The sequence below is a fragment of the Culex quinquefasciatus genome, chromosome 3, assembly GCF_015732765.1.
Source record: "Culex quinquefasciatus strain JHB chromosome 3, VPISU_Cqui_1.0_pri_paternal, whole genome shotgun sequence".
Lineage (NCBI taxonomy): Eukaryota > Metazoa > Arthropoda > Insecta > Diptera > Culicidae > Culex > Culex quinquefasciatus.
This window is the reverse complement of record NC_051863.1, coordinates 86,426,698-86,451,459: the sequence shown is the minus strand read 5'-3', so window position 1 is coordinate 86,451,459 and position 24,762 is coordinate 86,426,698. Positions and strand designations below refer to the sequence as shown.

The 24,762-nt window shown below is 39.2% G+C and overlaps 2 protein-coding genes across 2 annotated transcripts in view; both read right to left on the bottom strand.

Moving 5' to 3' along the window:
- LOC6048841 overlaps positions 1–24,762 on the bottom strand; it is a 61,544-nt gene that overhangs the window by 20,042 nt on the left and 16,740 nt on the right. The window contains exon 3 of the mRNA XM_038265893.1: positions 15,574–15,803. Coding sequence (XP_038121821.1) covers positions 15,574–15,803 — 230 coding nt within the window. The remainder of the gene's footprint in view (positions 1–15,573; positions 15,804–24,762) is intronic.
- LOC6039990 (AT-rich interactive domain-containing protein 2) lies at positions 9,639–10,139 on the bottom strand. Its single transcript, XM_038265896.1, has 2 exons — positions 10,021–10,139; positions 9,639–9,961 (listed from the first exon to the last, which is right to left on the bottom strand). The coding sequence occupies exons 1-2, from the start codon at positions 10,125–10,127 to the stop codon at positions 9,661–9,663; spliced, it is 408 nt and encodes a 135-aa protein (XP_038121824.1). The 5' UTR covers positions 10,128–10,139; the 3' UTR covers positions 9,639–9,660.

Here is a 24,762-nt window from a genome sequence, read left to right as displayed (position 1 = left end):
ATTCAAGAGGTAACATTCAACCTTACAAAATTACACTTTCCAAATGTACCCTTTTTTAACTGTGTGGAAATAATTCGATTAACACTGGAACGCCCAACGCATGTCCAACTTACACGGACGCCCAAGCCTCCCAAAAAAGGTGGAACGGTAACTTCAACTCGCTGGTTCTCGGGCATTACTCAACCAATCGGGACGATTCTTGTTTCCAGTGATTTGTAAGAATGTCCAGATGTGTGTGTGTGTCCCCAATCCAATACCCGCTAAGCGGTAGCGATATTATGGGAAAGTATAATTTGTATCAGACTTTGTATATGCCGAATGCTGATGCAACTTATCTCAGTCCCGGGTATTAGGTGGTGATAGCCCTCGCGCTGCTTCCAACGACCCGTTTCAGAATGACAGAGCTCCTTGCGGACCAATTCCGAGGTCGCTGGGCATTGTTCGGCCCCGCCTAAACATAGAAGCAAGCATCTGAAGGAAACTCGATCTATATTTAGACTTCCAATCCCCTCAGGCAAATCAGGGATCAGCGTGTATTTAATATGAGAAGATAACATGTTTCAACACTACGGATCATTTCACTACTAGAGTGTAAACCTTCTGATGGCCGACTGCTTAGCGTCCCAGACCACCAATCCAAAGGCGTGAGTTCGAATCCCACCTGATTCATTTTCGTTTTTGTTCATATTCAAAGTTCAAATTTCTGATTTTCAAATGTACCGACCGGGATTTGATCCCTGAACCTTCTGCTTGTGAGGCAGAAGCCGTAACCATTAAGCCACGGAGCCGGACTGATTTGTAAGAATGTCCAGATGATCCTAAAATTTTGCAGAACTTGATTTGAACAAATCTGTAATTTCTACGACTGAAAACAGCGTTCCATCTTTTTTAAAAAGACTGCTTCCGCGGAATTTTTGGCGAATTTTTTTTACACGCAAAAAAAAAAGTTGGAACGATGTTTTTGTTCGCAAAAATTACAGATTTGACCAAATTAAGTTCTGCAAAGTTCTAGAATCATCTAGACATCCTAACTAATCACTGGAAAGAAGAATCATCTTGATTGGTTGAGTTATGCCCGAGAACCATTGAGTTGAAGTTACCGTTCCAACTTTTTCGGAGCCTTGGGCGTTGGAATGTTAATAAAAAACAAAGTTAATAATAGAGTAACACGTGAAAGTGAACTATTTAATAAAGCTGAAAAGTATCTTTTAAGGAACACAAAAATGTTTTCTTGATAATACGTTTCGTCATGTTTTAATTCCCGGGCACCTCATCTTGTTTAGTCAATTATTTGTAAATAAGTTTGCATAATAAATGTCAAATATGTGTCTTAGATAATTTTCACATCAATTATCTTATTTATATGCTGGAGCCGATCCAAATAAATAAATGTAAAATGAGCGTGCTCACAAGTAAAAACATGTTTTTTTATAAAAAAAAAACGATTGCCATCCTATTTACAGCTTATTTAAGACTTAAAAATTCCGTTCCTTGACAGTTTACTCTAAATTTGAAAGATAAATAAGCTAAAAAGAGTGTCTGGGATTCTAAGCAAATTAAGACACCTTATTTGCGAATCAGCCATTTTTCATTTATCGGGAATTTAATCAAAACTAGTTTTCTTAATTATCAAACACTGAAAAAATTATAGGCTGACAACATTTGACTTTCATTGTTATTTTGATTTTGGTTAACCGTTGTAAATTTTCTTGAAATATTTCGAATTAAAAAAATTACTAAAGCATTTACCATTACCACATTGATCACACAAAAAACTGTGGTAGAAAAGTATCCCCCGCAATCCACCGCGATCATTTTTTGACAGTTCGACGCCAACGAATTATTTCATGAAAATTGACCGCGGTTAACCAAAATTAAATTAACAATGCAACTTTGATGAGTTCATGTCCCTTTTTCGCGATGAAATTATCTTCAAAAGTGGCAATTCAATTGGCCTGTGCCAGATTCATCAGCAATACTAAAAATCTACCTGATTTGCTGATGAGCGCTCATTGAGCGCGAGCGCATGTGATGAGCATGAGCGAGCACGAGCTACCTGTTAAGTCCTCATGCTCATGAATGAGCGAGCACGGCTTCTGGCTCGCTCGCTCATTCGCAACCCTGGTATCGGTAAAAGTTTTTTGCTTTTAATTTAAGAAGAAACTTTTTATGGCATGAATAAATAACATTTAACATTACAGTGATGATTTTCGAAAAATGATGGATTTTATTTCAATATTTTAATATTAAAATAGTTGCTTCCGTTTTTTTGTATTCAACGCATCTGCTTACAAAAAAAAAACCATCATAGCAAGTTCACATGCTTTTTCACGTAAGCTAATCCAAAAACTAACACAATGAAGTAACTTTTCCTTTTACTTAGACATGACTTTCATTATAAACGCACGTGAAAACCTCATCAGCTACACCCATCTTGATCCACTCTTTTGACGTAGACTAAGTCTTTGTCGAAGGTACTGGGGTGCCATTCCAAAAAACCCGGGCCGAAGGCCCTGGATTACTGCGTCATCCGTCAAACGCTTACATCTTCCTTTCCTCTAATCGAATCGACACGATTTATGTTCCATTCGATTCGAAAATTATTCAGCAATTTGCTATAAAACTTTCATTGTTGGCAAAATAGTTTAACTATTGAAACAATTGAATGTTTTAAAATGTTTTCAAAATGCAGAGATTTTGCAAGCAAAATGAGCGCTTCCCACTCACGGACGGGAATGTCAAGTACCTATTTTGAGGGGAAAATCATCCGAGCAACGCGACCGAGTGTCGGTCGCGAAAAAGGAGGGGAAGTAGCAGGCCGAAATTATATATAAGAAAGTGCGCCAGTCTCCAGAAAATCATTCACGTCTCAGACGTCGGACCAGCAACAGCAGCAGGAAAGCTCAGCCCAGAGCAGCAGCAGCAGGAGAGAGACCAGAGCAGCAGCAGCAGCAGGAGAGAGGGCCAGAACGTCACCTTCAGCCAGTTGCCTCTCGATGGCCGGACCGTTTGGATCTTTCGTGGTTGCTGTGGTTCGGAGGTGCCTCACTCCCCGTCCCTCGTCCCACCCGGGACGAGGCATCAACAAGATGAGGCGCGCGCCTGCTGCCTTCCGCCGAAAAGCCTCTCGTGGGTCAAGCCGTGGTTGTGAAACAATCAGGACATCCAAATAGCTCGTCGCATTCGCGGCGAGCGCTTCTGAAAGAATTACGTCGTGTCCAATTCCAAACTGTTGAAAGAGTTGCCCTCATCCCTCGTCCCACCCGGGACGAGGCAGCGAGCTAATCTCAATTTAAATTTCAGGAACAAATTTTGGTCTTCGGGGGCGACGGAATGCACAGCTTGCTGAGGCTGCTCTCGCCCCCAACCTCTCTGCCCTCCCCCCATTCTGCTCTTAGCATTCTTGCAAAAATTAATCCAATGCTCTCGTTTACCTTCAAAATCAATAATTATGTATTGATTCATGCCTAGAAATGCTAAAAGTTTATTAATCTTTTTAATCCTATTGAAAATTTCAAAGAATTTCATTTTTTCGAAAGTGTCGAAAGTTAAACAATTTGCTACCCGATTTGATTCTCACCAAACGCACACATCTAAACTTTACGTAGTCTACGCCATTCCGGTTATGTCTGTGACATAACTACTTTGATTTTTTTCATGGGATTTTCACCCCAGATTCACGTGAATTGCACTTCGAATCACCCCAATCGACTTCCTTTAGGTTTCAAGTGAATTTCACGTTACTTTCGAATGTTTTAATATTAAAGTTCGAAATGAAAAAATAGTCTAAGTCAAGATGGCCACTCACATTAAATCAGAGTTAGAGCTCTCGCTTTTAAATTGGATTATTCGCCAGCAAAGATGGGTTTGTTTCTCGAAATTGTGGCAGGATTATTTCTATAACTATGGTAAGTATTTTCTAAATATTTCTTCGGACAAAAATGTATGCCTAACCCTTTTTTCAATCATATTTCCAGGGAACTATCGTCTGTTTCTCGCCGCCGCTGCCTCAAAATTTCTAAAGTATCTGCCTAAGATTTTTTTTGTGGATGATGACTAGGGTTAGTAAATTTTCACGATTTCGCGGACAGCGTGAAATTCGTAAAATTTGAAGATTTCCGTGAAATCCCGTGAAATTTATCAATTTTCTGAAATCAACTCTATGGAATAACAACATAATAAATATTTCATCTGTAAAGACTATTTATGTAAATTTTATTAGTTTTCAATTGAAAAGTATGATATGCATTATTTGAAGAATTGTTAGCAAAACACACATTAACATAAAATTGTTCCAACATTTACTTATAAGTGAATACTGCGAATACTTAAATAATCTTGACAAAAATCAATCAAAGAAAAAAAAAACATAACAAGTTATCACAAGGATGATATCATCAGTCATTTGATTGCAGTTATTCTAAAAATATTGATTTATACAAATTTAGGCTTTTTCAACCAAAACTTGTTAAAATTGACTGAACAAGTATATTGCAAGAAGGTTTTAAAAAAATTGCACAGATTTTTTTCTATAATTGAATTGATTTATTTTTTCAAATCAATTATAAGCAAATATTCATGTCATATGTAGAAACATTCGTCTTTCCCTGAGTCAATACATCGTTAACCGGAGGAGCAAGCAATCAGAATATAGAAAGAAAAAAATAATTCCAGTAGACTAAAGTTAAATATTGAGAAAATAGATTGCTGTTTGCCTATAGATTTTTAATTTATTTTTTGATAAATGAGATGAAACCCTAAATAATACTTTTATTGAGCAAAATGTTGCAAAAAATTTAAGTTTTTTAACATTTTGACTGGAAAAGATTTGATTTGAATTTCAATAAAATGTAAAAAGATAAAATAGAAATAGAATATTGCGGGTATCAGGATTAATTATCATTCCGCTGCGATCGTATCCCGCCTTTTATTGAGCAAAATGTTGCAAAAAATTTAAGTTTTTTAAACATTTCGACTGGAAAAGATTTGATTTGAATTTCAATAAAATGTAAAAAGATAAAATAGAAATAGAATAAATATTTAAAAAGAAATTCAATAAATGAAAACGCATGACCTACATTTCGTTTTAAAATATATCCAGCTTTTTAAGCGAAAATGGCGTTCGAATGGTGAACGCCCGAAATGTCAAAATCACGCAGTGGTACCAGCATTAAGAAAAAAGGGTGCCACGGCATGACAGCCGCATTTTTTTTCTAATGTTGGTGCTACTGTGCGATTTTGACATTTCGGACGTTCAACATTCGAACGCCATCTTCGCTTAAAAACCTGGATTGAGCCCATCAATAAACCACTTGGAAACTTTTTTGGAAATAAGGCTAAAGTTTTTTTTATTGTGTTACGTTTAAATTTAGTTAAGAACTTTTTATGTTTCTTGTAAGAAAAATATGTAAAGTAGCATAAAAAATAGTTTCTGTATTATAAACATAACATTTTCAGAATTATTTTAACATTTTTCACTTTCCGTGAAATTTCCGTGAAATTTGGTGTAATTATTGAGCGTGAAAAATCACTAAGTCTAATGATGACTGACCCCCCATCGAGGCATGTTTATGATGGTCAACGAGGATCCGGAAATGTCCAAGGAGATCCGCGAGAGTCCCGGTGTATGGCGCAGGAGCACGGCTTTCTGCTTATACGGGGAGCATATTTTTGTGTGAATGAAAAAGTGAAGTGTATGTGTATTATCGAAGAAGATTAAAAGTGTAATATATATTTTAAAAATAAATTGAAAACTAATGAATACACGAAATGCATTTTTATTTCAAAACATAAAAAAGAAAAGGTTACCTAAAATCTTCACTTGAAAAGCAATTGAAAAACGTTTGATTTAAAAGTGAAATCCATTTCATTTTCATAAGCATTTCTTATGAAAGTCACGTGAAACGACACATGAAGCTAACGTGATTTTCACTTGGTTTGAACATGAAGCGTGATGAAATTTTCTATGTGATTTACACATGCCATTCACATGCAAAGTGGTATGGGGCAGATTCATGTGTAAAACATGTGATATAACTATGGGCCTTTCTTTCAGTGGTAGGCTAACTTCCGCGTCCAAGCTGAACCGATTCTTTTTTTTTTACTCATAAATTATTTTTATTAGGTCCTTTTAGGTACTGCGACCAGGTTAGGACCGAGGATCGGTTTAAAAACAAAAATAACTCCTTATAACCCGTACTTGGAGATCATGTAACTAGAGGGTGACGATTCTCGTGATTTTCAATTTCCCGGGAATCGAGGTTGAACTTGGCAATTTCCCGGGAATTCCCGGGACACGGGAGTTTTTTTTTTACTACGCTAGCAGTGTCAAAAATTTGAAATGAAAAGTAATTAATTTGTTTCTTTTAAATGAATTCACTAGGGTTTTTTCTCAAAATTTATATTCCCTAAAAGAGCACGCAGCTAGCAAAATCTAAACTTAGAAACATGTACCCTCCCTGTTAAGGCTTATGAATTGATCTCAGTTGAAAGGTTCTCCAAATCTCTGATTTGCAAATGTAACATCCTGGAGCAGAACTGTTAAATTCTAATAAACATTAATTGAAAATTGAATTGAATTAAATGAATTCAGTTACTGTTAATTCATACTTATTCTATGAAACGTTAATTTGAGCAGCCTCATTGTTTTGAGGAACTATATAAAACTTTTGATTTTTTTTTTTTTTTTGCAAAAACAAATTATTTTCTTTAGTTTTTTAAGACTCAAAATTGTAGTTTAAAATATTTACGAATCTTAATTCGCACTGAGTGATTTTTAAAAAGGTTCACAAAATTGTGATTAGATTTTTGTAAAAAAAAGTAACTAATATAGCATATGTACAATTTCCCATTATCGGGAATTTTGCAATATCATATATGATAAACAACGACTTACAACAACAAATTAAATTGTTTTTTTTTGTAATTTTTAAGTTCAACATTAAATATTAATTGAAGAAATATTTACAGTTATCAGGAAAACCCAAATGTTCACAAAAAATTAGATTGGATTGCTATGGCCAAGAGAAGATATGGAAATTGAACTTAACTTGAAAAAGCTTTTCCCTTTTACAAATAATTAGAAAAAATAATATTTGAAAATAAAACAGTTGATTTCATATCTGGGGTGTAACTGCTGAATAATTTTTATGGTAAATTTTTGGGTCCACCTTTTTTTGGCTTCTCTAAATTATAGTTATTGGAATTTTTGACAAGTTAAAATTTACACTTTCTGAATAAGAAGATTAGAGAAACATTGGTTTGTTCGAACTTGAACATCGAACATTGGACATTCAATGTTCTAAACAATTTTGAATTTTTCAAATGTTTTTCTGATTAGTTTATATAATTTTGCTTCGATATTTATAAGTTTAAATTACCCGGGAGTCTCGACCGAAATTCCCAGGAATCGAGAGGTCCAAAAATGGTAAATTTCCCGGGAAATTTATCCCGGGAATTCCCGCTCGTCACCCTCTACATGTAACTGACGAGCGTTACTTGGTCCAAGCGGGTCTTGCAGGTCTTGAACCTGCCGATGTACTCGGAGAAAATGCCCCACAACTCAGCCGAGCTGTAGAGCACCTCCCCGGCTTCCTCCTCCGTGGCTCCACCTCCTCGGGAGCCACCTTGGCTGCTTCCTGCGGGTCGAGGGCGATCCTTCGCTTTTCCGTCCGGAACTGCGCCCGGCAGCGGAGGGAACTCCGCCGGCGTGAACGCCGGAACTACTGGACTCTGCTTCTCCGCCTTCCTTGCCGGCGGTTTTGGTTTCGACGCCTGCTGGCGCCTCTTGATGAAGTCCGCACGCTTGGGGCAGCTGCGGTCAGTGGCTTCGTGGGCTCCAGAGCAGTTAGCACACCGCTTCGGCTCTGCTTCTTGGACTTTGCACTCGTCCGTCTTTTTTTTTCTGTTTGAGTATTAAGACACGGAATCCTGATTACAAGGACTATTGTATCGTGTTACCCATTTTTACTGTTATTAAGCATTTCCAGATCTATAACACAGTTCCTATTGAGAGGAAAAGTGCTGTTCCATCCAGATGCTGTAAACTCCTAGAAGAGCACGTGAAGCAACCGTTTTATACTCATACGGTTGCTGCTACCTCTGAACTTAAACCTAAGGCTGCCACCCTGAGAAGAACCCATGACTTTCCGCTTATGAGGCGAAACCCGTAACCATTCGGCCACAGAAGGTTGGCCTCGTCCGTCTTGTGGGGACCCCCACAGTTGTTGCACCCTTCCCTTGAGGTGGCAGTTCCTGGTCCCATGACCCAGCTGCAAGCAGTTCCTGCACTGAGTCACGTTCGGCCGCTTGTTCCGGTAGGCCTCCCACCGGATGTGAAATGCTTGCAAGAGTTTGATTTCACTCAGCTTCTTGAGGTTGGTGTATCCCTTGGGGAACGTAACAATGTACGGGGTTTCCGTCGATGATGCGAACTCTCCTTTTCTCTTGATGGCATGCACCTCCACAGCATCCAGGTTGTGCGATTCCTTGAGTTTCTTCTTGATGAATTCAGGTGAAGCCGGGGAAGTCCCCTGATGACGACGCGGAGTTGCCGCTCGCTTCGTTTCTCGTGGGTATAGAACTCCACTTTGTTCGCAATCAAGTGGGCACGCGCGGTTTCGAAGAGCTCCTCGGAGATACACAGCAATTTGATCCCAAACGGAGTCAGCTTGTAACATGGCTTGGTTGTGAACGACAACATTACACTCCTCAGCTTGCCGAAGCTCATATTCTTTACCACCAGAGGAGGAGGTTTCTTGGCCACTGGAACCGGTGGGACGTTTCCTTTCCCGGTTGGGTTACCTTTGTTATTGTTGCTGTTGTTGTTCTCCATCAGCGGGCTGAACTTGTTGTTGTTGAGGAGCTGTTCCTCGTTGCCATTTCCGACGTCGGCTCCGTCGTCACTTGTCTTCTTCCGCTTCCGCGTTCCGCCAACGGGAAGAAACTCGTCGTCGGAGGAATCTTCCACCTCCATCCACAAGCACTTTTCGCGCAGCAACAACAGAGGAAAAACGGGTCCACCACGTTGAGCTGTCAAACGGGGAATGCTGAACCGATTCTTACGGTACGCCACCGGTCACGTCTGAATGCCCCATGCTGAGCAGGTTACGGATGGACGTTTCGTTGGGCAGCAACATCGCGGCCTTCATTTTGGAGCGCGACAGCGTTGTAGAGAACTGGGTGGTCTCGTTGCCGGCCATCATCAGGACAGGCTTGGAGGAGTTGGCCATTGGTTGTTGATTCGGGAAGGGAAGTCGACGTTTTCCGGCTGGAAAGTAAAGCGCCTGAACGGATAGTTCCCAATCACTTCGTCCTCCTTCGAGAATGACACAGATGTTCCAACTCGCCGTCAAAGTTCAATCCGCCGAAGCTGCGTTTGTAGGCGGTAGTTGCTGAAAGAGTTTGAAAGTAAATGAAATTGGTGAGACACTGAACACATTCTCAATACTCACCGGTGACTTCTTCGGTATTCCAGGTAGATGTTCTTGATCAGGTTCGTCGGATCTCGCTCCAACCTCTGGAAGTAATCCTAGTACGTCAACTCCAGGACTTGCGGCTTTCGTACAGACGGTCCATCCAAAACTGGTGCAAACTGTTCTTCTGGATGTTTAGGTAATAATCGTCAAACATGTCCCGCAACGAGAAATGGACTGTGGACCCTCAGGACATCCCACACTGTCCCGTCATCACTTCCGGCACATAATGCTGCTGATTGTCGTAAACCGCCGGCACCGAGTGCAACATCCGCGCTGACCACCTCCGATTATGGCGCTTCTCGTCATTTCCCTTTTCCGTCGGATCCTTCTCCTCACCGTTAAAATTTACTTTATCGTACTTGTTCGAAAAGCGGATGTAAATCTGCTTAAACTTCAATTTCGTCCACCTGGCCACCACCACCAAATACAACCGGTGCAAATCCACATCCCGACCTCCGATCTTCGGCAACCGCATAAACTGCGTCCTACAAAAACAAACAAAATTAATCACAAACGCCACCAAACACCCAAGCTTCCTTCTTACCAATTCCGGTCGTGAAACAGCTGCAGGTCCTGCAGGAAGCTGGCCTTGTCCTTTTTTGAAAACCAACTTTCCCCTCGACCTCGTCCCGCACCGGCACCACCCACCATCCGCTGCTGCTGTTTTGGCTCACAAAGGTGTCCGCGTCCGACTCCTGGCTGTGGCCGCGTCCGGATTTGTGTCGCTTCGTGGGCAACTCACTCACCACCGTATACATGTTGTACTTAGGCGTACACGGTTACACGAGAACGACGAAATGAAAGAAATTATGTAGTCGAATTAAAAGTAAAAACTTTTAAATCAGTTAGCAATGAGATTTTCAAAAACTGTAGCAGTAAAAGTTTTCATATTCAAAACAAGAAAAAAACTTTTAATGGAGCAAATTTTGACCACTTTTTATTTCAACAGTAAGTTACTTTTGCCATTACAGTAATATTTTTTTGTGTGTATAACTTAAGGCCACTAATTCTTGCTGCGCAAAAATCATATATATGTAATTTGTAATTTAATATTTTCAGAGGTTTGGGGCGGAAGTGTTGAACAAAATTCACTTGGGGAAGAAGAGCCACCCTTCGTTGTGAAAAAAATACAATTTATATGATTTAACTCAAATGGGTTATTTCAAACCCTAGCAATTTTGAGGCCTATTTTCAAAAAAGATAAATGTTTCAACAATATTACCGTATTTTCTAGAATATTTGTCCAAAAAAGACTAACTTAATAGAAATGATCAGCTGTTTCGAATCAATGAACGATTTAATAAACGGAACAACTTATTTTCTTAATGGCAGCTCATTCTGAGCCGCACTCTGGAAAGGTAGTCAAAACACTGATTAGGTACATAAAACAATGTTATATTTTAATGAGCCAAGCACATAACATTGAATCGAACTTACCAAAGTATACATCCTCTTGAATCCATTCATTGTTTTGTAAGTTTTTCTAAGATTTACAGGCCCTTTAAATTAAGCGCCCATACCCCTCCGACACCCCCTCCCTCGCCCCTGTCTCTGCATACCTTAATAATGCCTATTAATTCGAAAATATGATTACATTCAACTCTGACTGTAGGTCTCCAAAGGGATTTGACCCATGCGAATCAAACCAATTTCAAAAACATTGTGGTAATGAAAATAAGCTATTCCAATTCATATATCATAAAATAGGTTCACTAAGTGAAGCCCTGTTGCGCCTTAAGCTAAACAATCTAATTAGAATTGAAAAAAAAACTTTCTCAAAAAGTTAAACGATTAGCGATACGGAGCAAACGTGAGCGCGGGCAAACGTGAGCTAGCTCGCGCAGCGCTCCTCCTCACGAATGAGCGAAAAGTGAGCGCTCAAGAGCGCGTGAGGAACGTAACACTGCTCAATTGTTTCAAAAAGCGCGAAAAATTGCCGATATCCAGTGGAGAAGGTGGTGGTCGCGGAAAAGGCGTCATGACGGTGATTTCCAGCGTGACTTCAGGAACACATCTTTCTGGATTTTCCGAGCCTGTTGCAAAAAAATGAGTTGCTTTCCGGATTTCAACGTAAACAATTCCTGGTAGCAACTCAAACTCGGCGAAAATTCGTATCATCAACCATCTGGCTGTTTCAAGTTTGTCGACGAATCACAAGGTAATCAAATCGGACCGCTCCTGATACTGAAGATTAAGCTCATGCTGTTTTCGTGGGGAATTGCTGTATTAGTAAATTATTCGAAAGAATAATTCTCAATAGAATGATGACGCACATTAATGAAAATTCAATTTTCGCTGATGAGCAGTTTGGATTTCGCCTTGGGCATTCAACTACTCATCAGTTGTTGAGAGTTTCAAATTTAATTCGAAGCAACAAATCTGAGCGCTATTCTACTGGCAAAAGCATTTGGCAGTGTTTGGCATAAAGGTTTGATTGCTAAATTGAAAAGGTTTAATTTTCCGATTTATATCGTGAAAATTATTCAAAATTATTTGACGGATCGTACTCTGCAGGTATGTTATTAGAATAGCAAATCTGATCAACTACCTGTACGTGCTGGCGTCCCTCAAGGAAGCATTTTGGATCCAATTTTATACAATATTCTTACTTCTGACTTGCCTGATGTACCCACAGGATGTCAGAAATTACTTTTTGCTGATGATACAAGCATCTCCGCCTTCGTGTCATCACAAGAAGATTACAAAAAAGCTTGGATATTTTCAATTCTTATTTGAAAGAATGTAAAATTACTCCAAATGCTGCAAAAACTCAACTTATTATTTTCCCTCACAAACCAAGGGCTGATTTTCTTAAACCAAAAAGTCATCACATTATAATGCTAGTATGCAGATGGGAAGAAAAGGGGTCAAGAAACAGCTTTACGAACAGCAGAACAAAGGAAAGGGAGCGATTTCTTGGGGCTTTTCTTCACCCTCTCTGACTTGCTTGCGCTGCCGCTGCTGCCAATTTGATTTTTTTCTTGACCGGTTCCTTCCGAAGTGCGTATACCGCTATAAGCGGTATACGCACTTCGGAAGGAATCGGTCAAGAAAAATTTCAAATGGGCAACAGCGGCAGAGTAAGCAAGCCAGAGAGGGCGAAGAAAAGCCCCAAGAAATCGTTCCCTCTTCTTTGTTCTGCTGTTCGTAAAGCTCTTTCTTGACCCCTTTCCTTCCGATCAGCGTACTAGCCTATAAAGATGAATGAGGTAAATTTAAAGTGGGAGGATCAAGTGAAATATCTTGGACTTGCTTTTGACAAAAACCTTATTTACAAGGATCACATTGAAAGTATACAGGTTAAATGTAACAAATATATTAAATGTTTGTATCCACTTATAAACAGGAATTCTAGACTTTGTCTCAAGAATAAACTGTTAATTTATAAACCAATTTTTAGACCTGCCATGCTTTATGCTGTGCCGATCTGGACAAGCTGTTGCTTAGCCAGGAAGAAAATTCTTCAGAGGATTCAGAACAAAATTCTGAAAATGATTCTGAAACTTCCTCCCTGGTTCAGCACCAGTGAACTTCATCAATTAGCCGAAGTTGACACTTTGGATGTTATGTCCAATAAGATAAGTGATGCATTTCGACAAAAATCATTGCAGTCTTTAGCTGCATTGATCCGCTCTTTATATAGTTTATAAGTTTGTTTTAAGGTATCCCTTTTCCCTTTTGTACATGTAGGCCCTCCTACATTTGAAATCACATGAAAAGCGAAATCTACAATATTTCATGAATAAATGAAAGTTGCTAGTATTTAAAATTAAGGTGAAAAGTCATCGATTGTGATTGGACACTCAATAATATTTTAACTAAATGTACTAATGTACATTGTACATGGAAGAGAAAATCTGAATAAATATAAATTGAAAAAAAAGAGTTGTGGATTGCCTGCTTCTCTAATGAAGGTTCGACTGAGGGGGCATGCTTATTAATTTATCGTCGCTCCATATCCTCAGTGACGTGATGGGAACAAGGGCGTCTATGCAAAGTGTCCCTACACCCGCTGCAAATTTCCAGCGCTTGGGAAGGGAAGCGGAAACCATTTTGATATATGCGCCGGTATTTGTAGCATTACAATTCGTGCAAAAAAAACTTATGCACGTGGGTGTACAGATTACGGAGTAAAAAATGATCGAATTGTTCACCTAGAGCTCACATGTGTTTCGGGACCAAGTTGCCTGCGGGTACGGGGATCATACATACATACATTTTTTTATTTTGATATAATATAAGAATTTGTATGCTAAATATATCTCAAATCAAACCTGCTATTTTAGTTGAAAATTATATTAAACATGTCAGGAACGCAGCGCAACGGCCGACAAACGAAAACGACGACGACGACAAAAGTTCAAGCAGAGAAACAGCGCGCGCGCTTGTAGGTAAACAGACATGTAGGCAGGCAGGCGAGCAAGCTCGTGAGAGAGTTTGAACCTGAGAGAGATCACGTGCGTGTACGAATTGGAAATAAACATCGTCGTTAGGGGCTCCTTGGGAGCAGTGGCTCACGAGACGGTGGAGCCACGGAGGAGGAAGCCGGGGAGGTGCTCTACAGTTCGACAGAGCTGTGGGGCATTTTCTCCGAATACATCGGCAGGTTCAAGACCTGCAAGACCCGCTTAGACCAAGTAACTCTCGTCAGTTACATGATCTCCAAGTATGGAATTTAAGGAGTTGTTTTTGTTTTTTATTACCGTAAACTGGGGTCAATCGGGACACATGGGGCGAATTGGGACAGCAGTTTTAACCATGTTGGAGCACAATATTTTGATTTTTCTGGTTGGTTTCGGTTAGAACAGAATCAGGTCAACAAAATGTGTACATCCATTTCCAAATTTAAAAGCTTTAAGTACTCTTAAAACGGCTGTCCCTATTCAGACTGTAGTCCCGATTCACCCCAGATTACGGTATATATTGTTTTTACCGATCCTCGGTCCCAACCTGGTCACAGCACCTAAAAGGACCTAATAAAAATAAGTTAAGGGTGCACAGCAACGAAGGAAGTTGTTGTCTTCTTATTCCAAAATTTACAAACTTACGGACCCAATCCTGCAATCATGTGATCGTAAAAATAGGCAAATTTTGTTGTAAATCGCTTAGTAGACAGCACTTTAGGGGATGAATAAAAAAAGATATCGATAGTTCCCGTAGTTTCGAAAATACTAAAATATCTGTATCAAAAATCTTGGTGCAAAAGCTCTGGTTGATGTGCACCGTTAAGACCAAAAAAAAAGAAATAGGTAGCTCCTTACAGCTGTAAAAAAAAAGTAAATCTTTCCCAGTTCCTGAGGGGAACACCCTTGAAGAGTATCGGGGCCGGCATTTACAAAGCGGATTCAGTGGCAATTTCATTCTCAACTTAATGTTAACATGTTAAGGTTAATGTTAACATTCCATAGGTCGCCTCCCTAAGGTGTTGTGATAAGGTCCAGTTTGTGACGATACACTACCTTCCCTTTACTAAGCAATTGAATCCAGAAGAGAAAACATCACCAGTTGTGTTGGTCCGAGCCGGGATTTGAACCCCGATCTGCCGCTTACTAGGCGGGAGCGTTACCACTAGGCTACGTGGCTCGGTAACAGCTGGCCGCGCCAAAATGGTCAGTTTTGGGCGCTAATAGCTTCGCGGGAAAAATCCTAAAAATATGGTGTCTTTGGGAAAGTTGTTCTAAATTTAATGAAGGTTCTACATCTGGGAAATGGTCAGAATAGGATTATTATGGCGCCTTCCACAGGTAAAAAAGTAAAACAGTTGCTTTTCTCCATATATTTGACGATTTTTCCTATACAAACTTTAAGTGATTGGAGGGAGGAGTTCCCGTGGTCAGAATGACCTCAAATTTGGAATTTAGCCTAGTGATGGGTCAATCTTTGTTTTCAGGGGGTAGCCCCAAAAACCCCGGATTTTTTTTTTAAAGGTCCAATAAACCATTTTTTTGATTTTTGCTTTTTGGGTGTTTTTTTAATACCCCTGACTAGATGTTACCGTTTGTGAGATACAGGCCCTCAAAGTCGGGGCATCGAAAGGATTAACGCGTTAATCAACGCGTTATTTAACGTTTAACAGCACTGCTAGTAATCATCTTACCTCTTGTTTCAAAAATTCATTGTCTATCAGCCAGTGGTTTGTTCCCTCGGTAAAGCTTCGCTGCAACGGATTATCTTTGTTAATTTCAGTGTATTGATTGAATGTTAAAAATCGTTGATCTGATGGTTGATTTGGTGTGACCATGTCTAGGGATCCACCGTACAGTGAAGTACACAGGTCGCTGTTTTGGCGTAAATGATTTTGTACAACACTCGAGTCTCGAATATCTCCTAAAAATTTAACAATGCAAAGTGGTCCAGATCGATAAATTAAGAGAAAAAATAATTTTCCGAAAACTGGTGAAGAGACACCAAGTCTTTAGAAGAGTTGTTACACATAAGAAGCGGCAAATTATGGCTTGGTTGAAAATAAGGGTTAACCCCCGATTAGGGTGTTTCATATAAACCTAAATTTTCCAGGCATATTTTTGGGATTTTTTCTCTTATAGAAAATTGTTAGGCATACTATTCCAAGTAATTTATTGAAGACACCAAAATTTTTATCTGGCAATCCACGCCTTCTACGACTTATCTTGTCAACAGAATCAGAGCAAATCTTCAAAAATCCGTTTCAAACAATTCATGGTTAAGTGCACAGCAAGCGGAGTGGCGAGCGCGTTCCGTGGAAGCGAGAAGGTGTTGAGAACCCCAGTGTTGAACCAGTCGGCTGCTTCGAGTCAGCAGATAGGAGTTATTTGGAGAGGAGACTCCCAAGTCATCCGTACTGAACTTCGCCGGCAGTACCCCTCAGGATGGAGTCCTGCTCGGAAGGACCGCGTTGCAGGTCAGGAGGAGGGTCAACTAACTCTTTGATTTCATCAAGGACAAAAACAACGTCCACACCAGAATCAAGCAGATGGTGAATGGAGTCAAGACAGCCATGATTGCCGCAGAGCGCGAAAACAGCTCGCTGGTGGTGACGCGAAATTCACTGAAGCTCAGAGCTGAAAGAGCCGAAGAAACGCTGAAGGCAAAACTGGAGGAGGAAGCGCTACGGGAGAAAGAACCGAAAACGCCGGCCGACCCAAGCTCAAAAAGGGACAGGGAAACGCCTGGAGAGGAGGAGGATGCAAAGAAGCGGAAGCAGGGGAATGGAGACAGTCCGGACCCAGCGAAGAAGCCAGAACCAGACCCAGGGAAAGAGAAGGGATGGGAAAAGGTCAAGGAGAAGAAGCGGAAGAAAAAACCCTGGCTACGCAGGGAGCGTAACAAAGGCGAGGCATTGGTAGTCGAAGTGAAGGAAGGTACGTCTTACGCAGACCTCCTCCGGAAAGTACGAACCGATCCGGAACTCAAGGAGCTAGGCGAGAGCGTGGTTAAGACCAGACGCACTCAAACCGGAGCGATGCTTTTTGAGCTGAAGAAAGACTCCGCGGTCAAGAGCTCAGCTTTCAAGTCCCTTGTAGAGAAGGCCGTAGGCTATGAGTCGAAGGTAAGGGCGCTATCGCCGGAGACAACGCTCGAGTGCAGAAACCGAGATCACGACGGAGGAAGAGCTAGAGGTTGCGCTGATTGTTCTTCTGGAAGACCGTACGACACCGATGGCAATCAGGTTGAGGAAAGCCTACGGTGGCTCGCAGATTGCGTCGATTCGGCTATCGACGCCTGCAGCGTCCAAGCTCTTGGAAGTAGGCAGGGTCAAAGTAGGATGGTCAGTGTGCTCACTGAAGCCTGTTCCTCGAGTGACCCAGCAGATGACGAGGTGTTTCCGCTGCATGGGCTTCGGCCACCAGGCGAGAAATTGCGATGGTCCCGATCGAACCAACAGTTGCAGAAGGTGTGGTAGAGAAAGCCACATGGCAAGAGACTGCAAAAATAAGCCGAAGTGCCTGCTCTGTAAAGAAGGCGATGGAAATAGCCATGCGACGGGTGGCTTTAATTGCCCGGTGTACAAGAAGCTGGCCTCGGGCTAAAAGTAATGGAGGTGTCTCAGGTGAACCTCAATCACTGCGACACTGCACAGCAACTGCTGTGGCAGTCGACCGCGGAGACGGGGTGTGACGTGGCAATTATTGCAGAACTGTACCGAGTTCCACACGACAACGGAAACTGGGCCGCGGATACAGCAAGAATGGCGGCGATACACGTAATGGGGCGGTACCCCATACAGGAAGTGGTCTCGAGGGCGTTTGAAGGGTTCGTGATCGCCAAAGTGAACGGAACCTTCTTCTGTAGCTGCTATGCTCCCCCAAGATGGACCTTGGAGCAGTTTCAACAGATGCTGGATTGTCTGACCGACGAACTGATCGGACGAAGCCCGATCGTTATCGGAGGTGACTTCAATGCGTGGGCGGTCGAGTGGGGTAGCAGATGCACCAATGCTAGGGGGCATAGCCTATAGGACGCAAAGCAAAGCCGACCGCGGCAGCAGCCAGGACCAGAGACGCATCGAGCTCTACAGGCTCAATAAAAACTCCTTACCTGCTCTGTATGGTAGAACAGAGCTAAGCTCTGTATGCAGGGAACAGAGCCAGCTCTGTATGGGGAAAAATAATATTGAATTGCATAAATCTTTAATACGATAAGTTTTAGAAAGTTGACATGTTCTAGAAAGTTGCTGGTACCAAAAGGTTCTATGTTATTGTCTTAGAAGTCATTACAATTTGATTGATTTTAGTTGTGCAAAACAAGAAAAAACTATTTATTTTCTAAGATACAAGGTATAGAATATTTTTGTTTTCGACAAAGTTGCTCAACTACCAAAAATGAACAACTCTTTCGAAGGAACCAAAGCTCTATCTTCAATAGATACCGAAATAAAAAATAAAAACTATTTTTATAATAAACACTGCTTGCGACAAACACAAAGCGACCGCGTCGTAGGCACAGGTAATATGAGGCATGTTCGGTAGGGATCGTCTGAAGTGAAAACTAGTATAGCAGAGTGTTAATAGAGAGTTTTTATGTTTAATGCTCTCGTCTGAATGGTTGAAAGAAATTTCAGATAAAATTTAACAAATTTTTAAAATTATAATTTTTTTATTGTACAGGTAAGTAAATAAGATTAGAAACAATAAAATTATTTTACAGCTATTTTTATGTTTGTCTTGACAAAACAAATGTTTAACAAAATTACAAGTTTCGTACAACAAATTAAGATAAAAAACAATTAAAATACGCAAGTTAAAAAAATAAAAACTAAAGCTTCTAACAATTATTTCAATTTAAAAAAATCAGTTAACATATGTTGAACGTTATAAAGATTTCAGGAAACTTAGCCATTTTATTTAAATCAACAGAAAAAAAAATAAAAAAAAAATTTCGAATGCTATTTTTTTTTAAAAAAGGTAATAAAATGGCAAAATTCCCTAGAGAGCATTTAGAGCTAAACACTTTTCATTGATTTCCTTTGCATGATTTTTTTAAACAGGTAATAAAAAGGCAAATTTCCATAGAGAACATTTAGAGCTTCAAACTCTTCACTGCTTTTCTATGTTTGAAAAATAAAAAAAATATTTAGAATACAGGTAATAAAATGGCAAATTTCCATAGAGAGCATTTAGAGCTAAAAACTCTTCACTGATTTCCTTGCTTGAGAAATACAGAAAAAATGGTTTTTGCTATTTGATTTCAATTTCTTATTTTATTTCAAAAAAGGTGACAAAATGTAAACAAAAAATATCATAGAGATTAGTTAGAGCTTGAAACTTTCTAATGATTATCTTGCTTGAAAAATAAGGAAAATATAGTTTTTTGTTCTGTTGATTTAAATAAAATGGCTAAGTTTCCTGAAATCTTTATAACGTTAAACATAAGTTAACTGATTTTTTTTAAATTGAAATAATTGTTAGAAGCTTTAGTTTTTATTTTTTTAACTTGCTTATTTGAAATTGTTTTTTATCTTAATTTGTTGTACGAAACTTGTAATTTTGTTAAACATTTGTTTTGTCAAGACAAACATAAAAATAGCTGTAAAATAATTTTATTGTTTCTAATCTTATTTATTTACCAGTACAATAAAAAAAAATTATAATTTTAAAATTTTGTTAAATTTTATCTGAAATTTCTTTCAACCATTCAGACGAGAGCATTTAACATAAAAACTCTCTATTAACACTCTGCTATACTAGTTTTCACTTCAGACGATCCCTACCGAACATGCCTCATATTACCTGTGCCTACAACGCGGTCGCTATGTGTTTGTCGCAAGCAGTGTTTATTATAAAAATAGTTTTTATTTTTTATTTTGGTATCTATTGAAGATAGAGCTTTGGTTCCTTCGAAAGAGTTGTTCATTTTTGGTAGTTGAGCAACTTTGTCGAAAACAAAAATATTCTATACCTTGTATCTTAGAAAATAAATAGTTTTTTCTTGTTTTGCACAACTAAAATCAATCAAATTGTAATGACGTCTAAGACAATAACATAGAACCTTTTGGTACCAGCAACTTTCTAGAACATGTCAACTTTCTAAAACTTATCGTATTAAAGATTTATGCAATTCAATATTATTTTTCCCCATACAGAGCTGGCTCTGTTCCCTGTATACAGAGCTTAGCTCTGTTCTACCATACAGAGCAGGTAAGGAGTTTTTATTGAGCCTGTAGAGCTCGATGCGTCTCTGGCCAGGACTCGGACGCGGAAACCTTCGTGAGCCAAACAGCAGCAGCGGAACGCCTTCGAAGGAGGGTGGTGCAGGAGCGGGACAAGGTCGAGTGCTCGAAAAGGACAAGCTTCCTGTAGGAACTGCAGCTGTTCCACGGCCGGAATGCGTAAGAAGGAAGCTTGGGTGTTTTGGGGGGTTTGTGATTGATTTTGTTTGTTTTTGTAAGATGAGAGGTAGGAATGTGGATCCGCACCGGTTGTATTCGGTGGTGGTGGCCCGGGATTGGTGATCATCGAGGAGATGGCGCTGCCGAAGCGTTGCGTGAACAACGAGATTGCGTTGAAGAAGATTAACTTCCGGTTTTTGGACAAGTACGAGAAAGTTTACTTTCACGGTGAGGAGAAGGATCCGACGAAGAGGAGGACGACGAAAAGCTACAAAATCGGAGGTGGTCAGCGCAGATGTTGCACTCGGTACCGGTGGTTTACAACACCGGTGAGTATTGAGAATCCATCTCTTTTAGCAACTTCCCGCCCACAAACACTCACCTCGCAACGGCGCAGCTTAAGCCGAATGAACCTGGACAGTGAGCCAAAAAAAAAAATCTGTGTCATTCCCAAAGTAGGATCACAGAGAACAGATGTACATCACTGAACAAAAAGCGTCGAAAAACGTGTGTAAAAATTTAAACCAAGATACGTTGAAAAGAGCTAGAGTGTGCATCATCCGCCTAGATAATCAAATCAAACCATCCACATTAATGACCCCCGGGTCTTTTGTGGTCTCTATTGAGCAATTCTCTACGAAATCGGTCTTTTTTCTTCAATTTTAATTTTTGTATTTTTTAATCCGACTGAAACTTTTTTGGTGCCTTCGGTATGCCCAAAGAAGCCATTTTGCATCATTAGTTTGTCCATATAATTTTCCATACAAATTTGGCAGCTGTCCATACAAAAATGATGTATGAAAATTCAATAATCTGTATCTTTTGAAGGAATTTTTTGATCGATTTGGTGTTTTCGGCAAAGTTGTAGGTATGGATACGGACTACACTGGAAAAAATAATACACGGTAAAAAAATTTGGTGATTTTTTATTTAACTTTATCACTAAAACTTGATTTACAAAAAACACTATTTTTAATTTTTTTATTTTTGATATGTTTTAGAGGACATAAAATGCCAACTTTTCAGAAATTTCAGGTTGTGCAAAAATCATTGACCGAGTTATGAATTTTTAATCAATACTGATTTTTCAAAAATCGAAATTTTGGTCGTAAAATTTTCAACTTCATTTTTCGATGTAAAATCAAATTTGCAATCAAAAGTACTTTAGTGAAATTTTGATAAAGTGCACCGTTTTCAAGTTATAGCCATATTTAAGTGACTTTTTGAAAATAGTCGCAGTTTTTATTTTTAAAATTAGTGCACATGTTTGCCCAGTTTTGAAAAAAATATTTTTGAAAAGCTGAGAAAATTCTCTATATTTTGCTTATTCGGACTTTGTTGATACGACCTTTAGTTGCTGAGATATTGCAATGCAAAGGTTTAAAAACAGGAAAATTGATGTTTTCTAAGTTTCACCCAAACAACCCACCATTTTCTATCGTCAATATCTCAGCAACTAATGGTCCGATTTTCAATGTTAATATATGAAACAATTGTGAAATTTTCCGATCTTTTCGAAAAAAATATTTTCAAAATTTTCAAATCAAGACTAACATTTTAAAAGGGCGTAATATTGAATGTTTGGCCTTTTTGAAATGTTAGTCTTGATTTGAAAATTTTGAAAATATTTTTTTCGAAAAGATCGGAAAATTTCACAAATGTTTCATATATTAACATTGAAAATCGGACCATTAGTTGCTAAGATATTGACGATAGAAAATGGTGGGTTGTTTGGGTGAAACTTAGAAATCATCAATTTTCCTGTTTTTAAACCTTTGCATTGCAATATCTCAGCAACTAAAGGTCGTATCAACAAAGTCCGAATAAGCAAAATATAGAGAATTTTCTCAGCTTTTCAAAATATTTTTTCAAAACTGGGCAAACATGTGCACTAATTTTAAAAATGAAAACTGCGACTATTTTCAAAAAGTCACTTAAATATGGCTATAACTTGAAAACGGTGCACTTTATCAAAATTTCACTAAAGTACTTTTTGATTGCAAATTTAATTTTACATCGAAAATGAAGTTGAAAAATTTTACGACAAAATTTCGATTTTTGAAAAATCAGTATTGATTAAAAATTTCATAACTCGGTCAATGATTTTTGCACAACCTGAAATTTCTGAAAAGTTGGCATTTTATGTCCTCTAAAACATATCAAAAATAAAAAAATTAAAAATAGTGTTTTTGTAAATCAAGTTTTAGTGACAAAAGTTAAATAAAAAATCACCAAATTTTTTTACCGTGTATTATTTTTTCTAGTGTAGTCCGTATCCATACCTACAACTTTGCCGAAGACACCAAATCGATCAAAAAATTCCTTCAAAAGATACAGATTTTTGAATTTTCATACATCATTTTTGTATGGACAGCTGCCAAATTTGTATGGAAAATTATATGGACAAACTAATGATGCAAAATGGCTTCTTTGGGCATACCGAAGGCACCAAAAAAGTTTCAGTCGGATTAAAAAATACAAAAAAAAATCGAATGACCGAAATCCTAGAGAACTGCTCTATTGCAAGTTTCTGCTCGAACCTAGGAGTCTGAAGGCTTGAATGGGGAGAGCACCCAAACCTCTTTCTACTCCAAGAAACCTTCCACCCCAGTGTTTGAACTGACGACCTTTGGATTGCGGGTCCAACCGCCGCCAGCGATTCCACCGGAGTAGGCTTGGTTTGGTTGTTGTTTGTACTTATGGCAGGGAGAGGACTCCCATACCTGGAATGACTCAACGGCCTAACAACAACTAAGGCCGGGACCGACGTTTTACTTCATCATCCGATAGAAGGTTGGAGCAGATGGGAATCGAACCCAGAATCATCCGCTTACAAAGCGGACAGCGTCCGCCTAGATAGCGCCACTTCAAAAATCATGATGACCTACAGTAGCAGAACGTTGGACCATCCATTCACTGCGCAAAACATTCCGAACGAACGACATCAGACCAATGTCCGACTGTCCTTCATCGTAGGGGTACGATTTTACGCGCAAAAGAAAATAACAAAATCAGCTGTGAAGGTAAACAAAACGAAATCAGAGTTAACATGTGGAAAGGTACTATTTTAAGCTATCGTTCAAAAAAATAATTTTTGAACAAGTTTTCTGCTATGTTTTTTAATGTTAATGCATTTTTGCATTATTTGCAGTCAATTGAAATTGTACTGAAGTAAATTTAGTTTATAAACGAGGAAAATATTATTTTTCTGTGGAAATTATTGAGCCATTATACATTGTTAAGTCAAGTAATCTCAGCTGCGACGGTGGCGCCGCCAAGCGTATCCTTTACACCCTAATTTCTTTGATGCAAGATTGTATGCAACACATTTTGTGAGTGCTACAGTGTTTACACACAAGTTCGAGCCTAGATGTACATCTGTTCTCTGTGGTAGGATTACGTGCTCAAAATCGAATTCCGTTCCGAGGGCCTCATCAACTCCATGTTCCGGATGCGCTTCCAGGATCGGGAACTCCCCGTTCAGGCACTTTACTTTCCAACCGGAAAACGTCGACCACCCTTCCCGAATCAACGGCCAACTCCTCCAAGACTATCCTGATTGAGGCCGGAAACGTGACCATCGTGTTACACTGCTGTCGCGCGTCGAAACCTTCATCCGGAACCGCCCAGGGGTATTCGGAAGTGACCGGTGGCGTACCGTATGAATCGGTACAGCTTGGACTCGGCTATTGGCCTACCTTGAGCAGAAGCTAGTGGAGAAGCGTTAAATACAATAAAAAATGTTTTTTTTTAACATACAGTTTATTTTTTTTAAATAAATGTAAAAAACCAAGCACATTTTTCTGAAATTATCCCTGTAGTGCTAAATGTTGTGTATTCTTGCCATAAAAGGTTTCTTTTCCAATTAAAAGTAAAATACTTTTACCCATACAACGATTTTGTTCCATGAATGCATAGTAGTATCAAAAACTTTCCAACTTTTAAATTGAAAAGTTTGAACTTTCTACGAATATTCACCAACGCGAACTTTTAATCCAACGAACGATCTTTTTAAATTTAGAGTAATTTTTCTTTGTGTGTATGGAAGCCTACAGGGAAAAAACTAACGTTGTAAAATGTTTGTTATAGACAAATCGAAAAACTATGAGAAAAACTGCGATTGGCCAAAAAGTTATTACCGTAGGCTTAAAGTGCATGAAATTCCCTAACTTTTGACCTATGAGAGTATGGGTGTTGGAGGCTGTTGCTAAAAGATATTAAGGTTTTAAAAAAAACAATTTTTAACAGTAATTTGCAAAAGCTATGAGAAAAAGTTAAGCCGATGCTGGATGTCTATGGCACATATTGAAGTGCTTCAAAAGACCTTTCGAATGCATATAAGAGAGTTGGAATTGATGAAGTTTTACTGAAATGCGAGCAAATTTAAGATTTTTTTATGTTTTTTGGACCTCACACTTCAATGCCCGTTTTACCCCACTTCCCTTTGTCGTAGAGGGCTCATATTTGGCATGAGTTCAT

What these genes read in the sequence shown, in the direction of transcription:
- LOC6039990 (XM_038265896.1), bottom strand. Translation starts at nt 10,127, where the DNA reads ATGGTGGGTGGTGCCGGTGCGGGACGAGGTCGAGGGGAAAGTTGGTTT. An exon ending in CTGTTTCACGACCGGAATTG is followed by an intron (nt 9,962 to 10,020) that starts GTAAGAAGGAAG and finishes TTGTTTTTGTAG; the next exon opens with GACGCAGTTTATGCGGTTGC.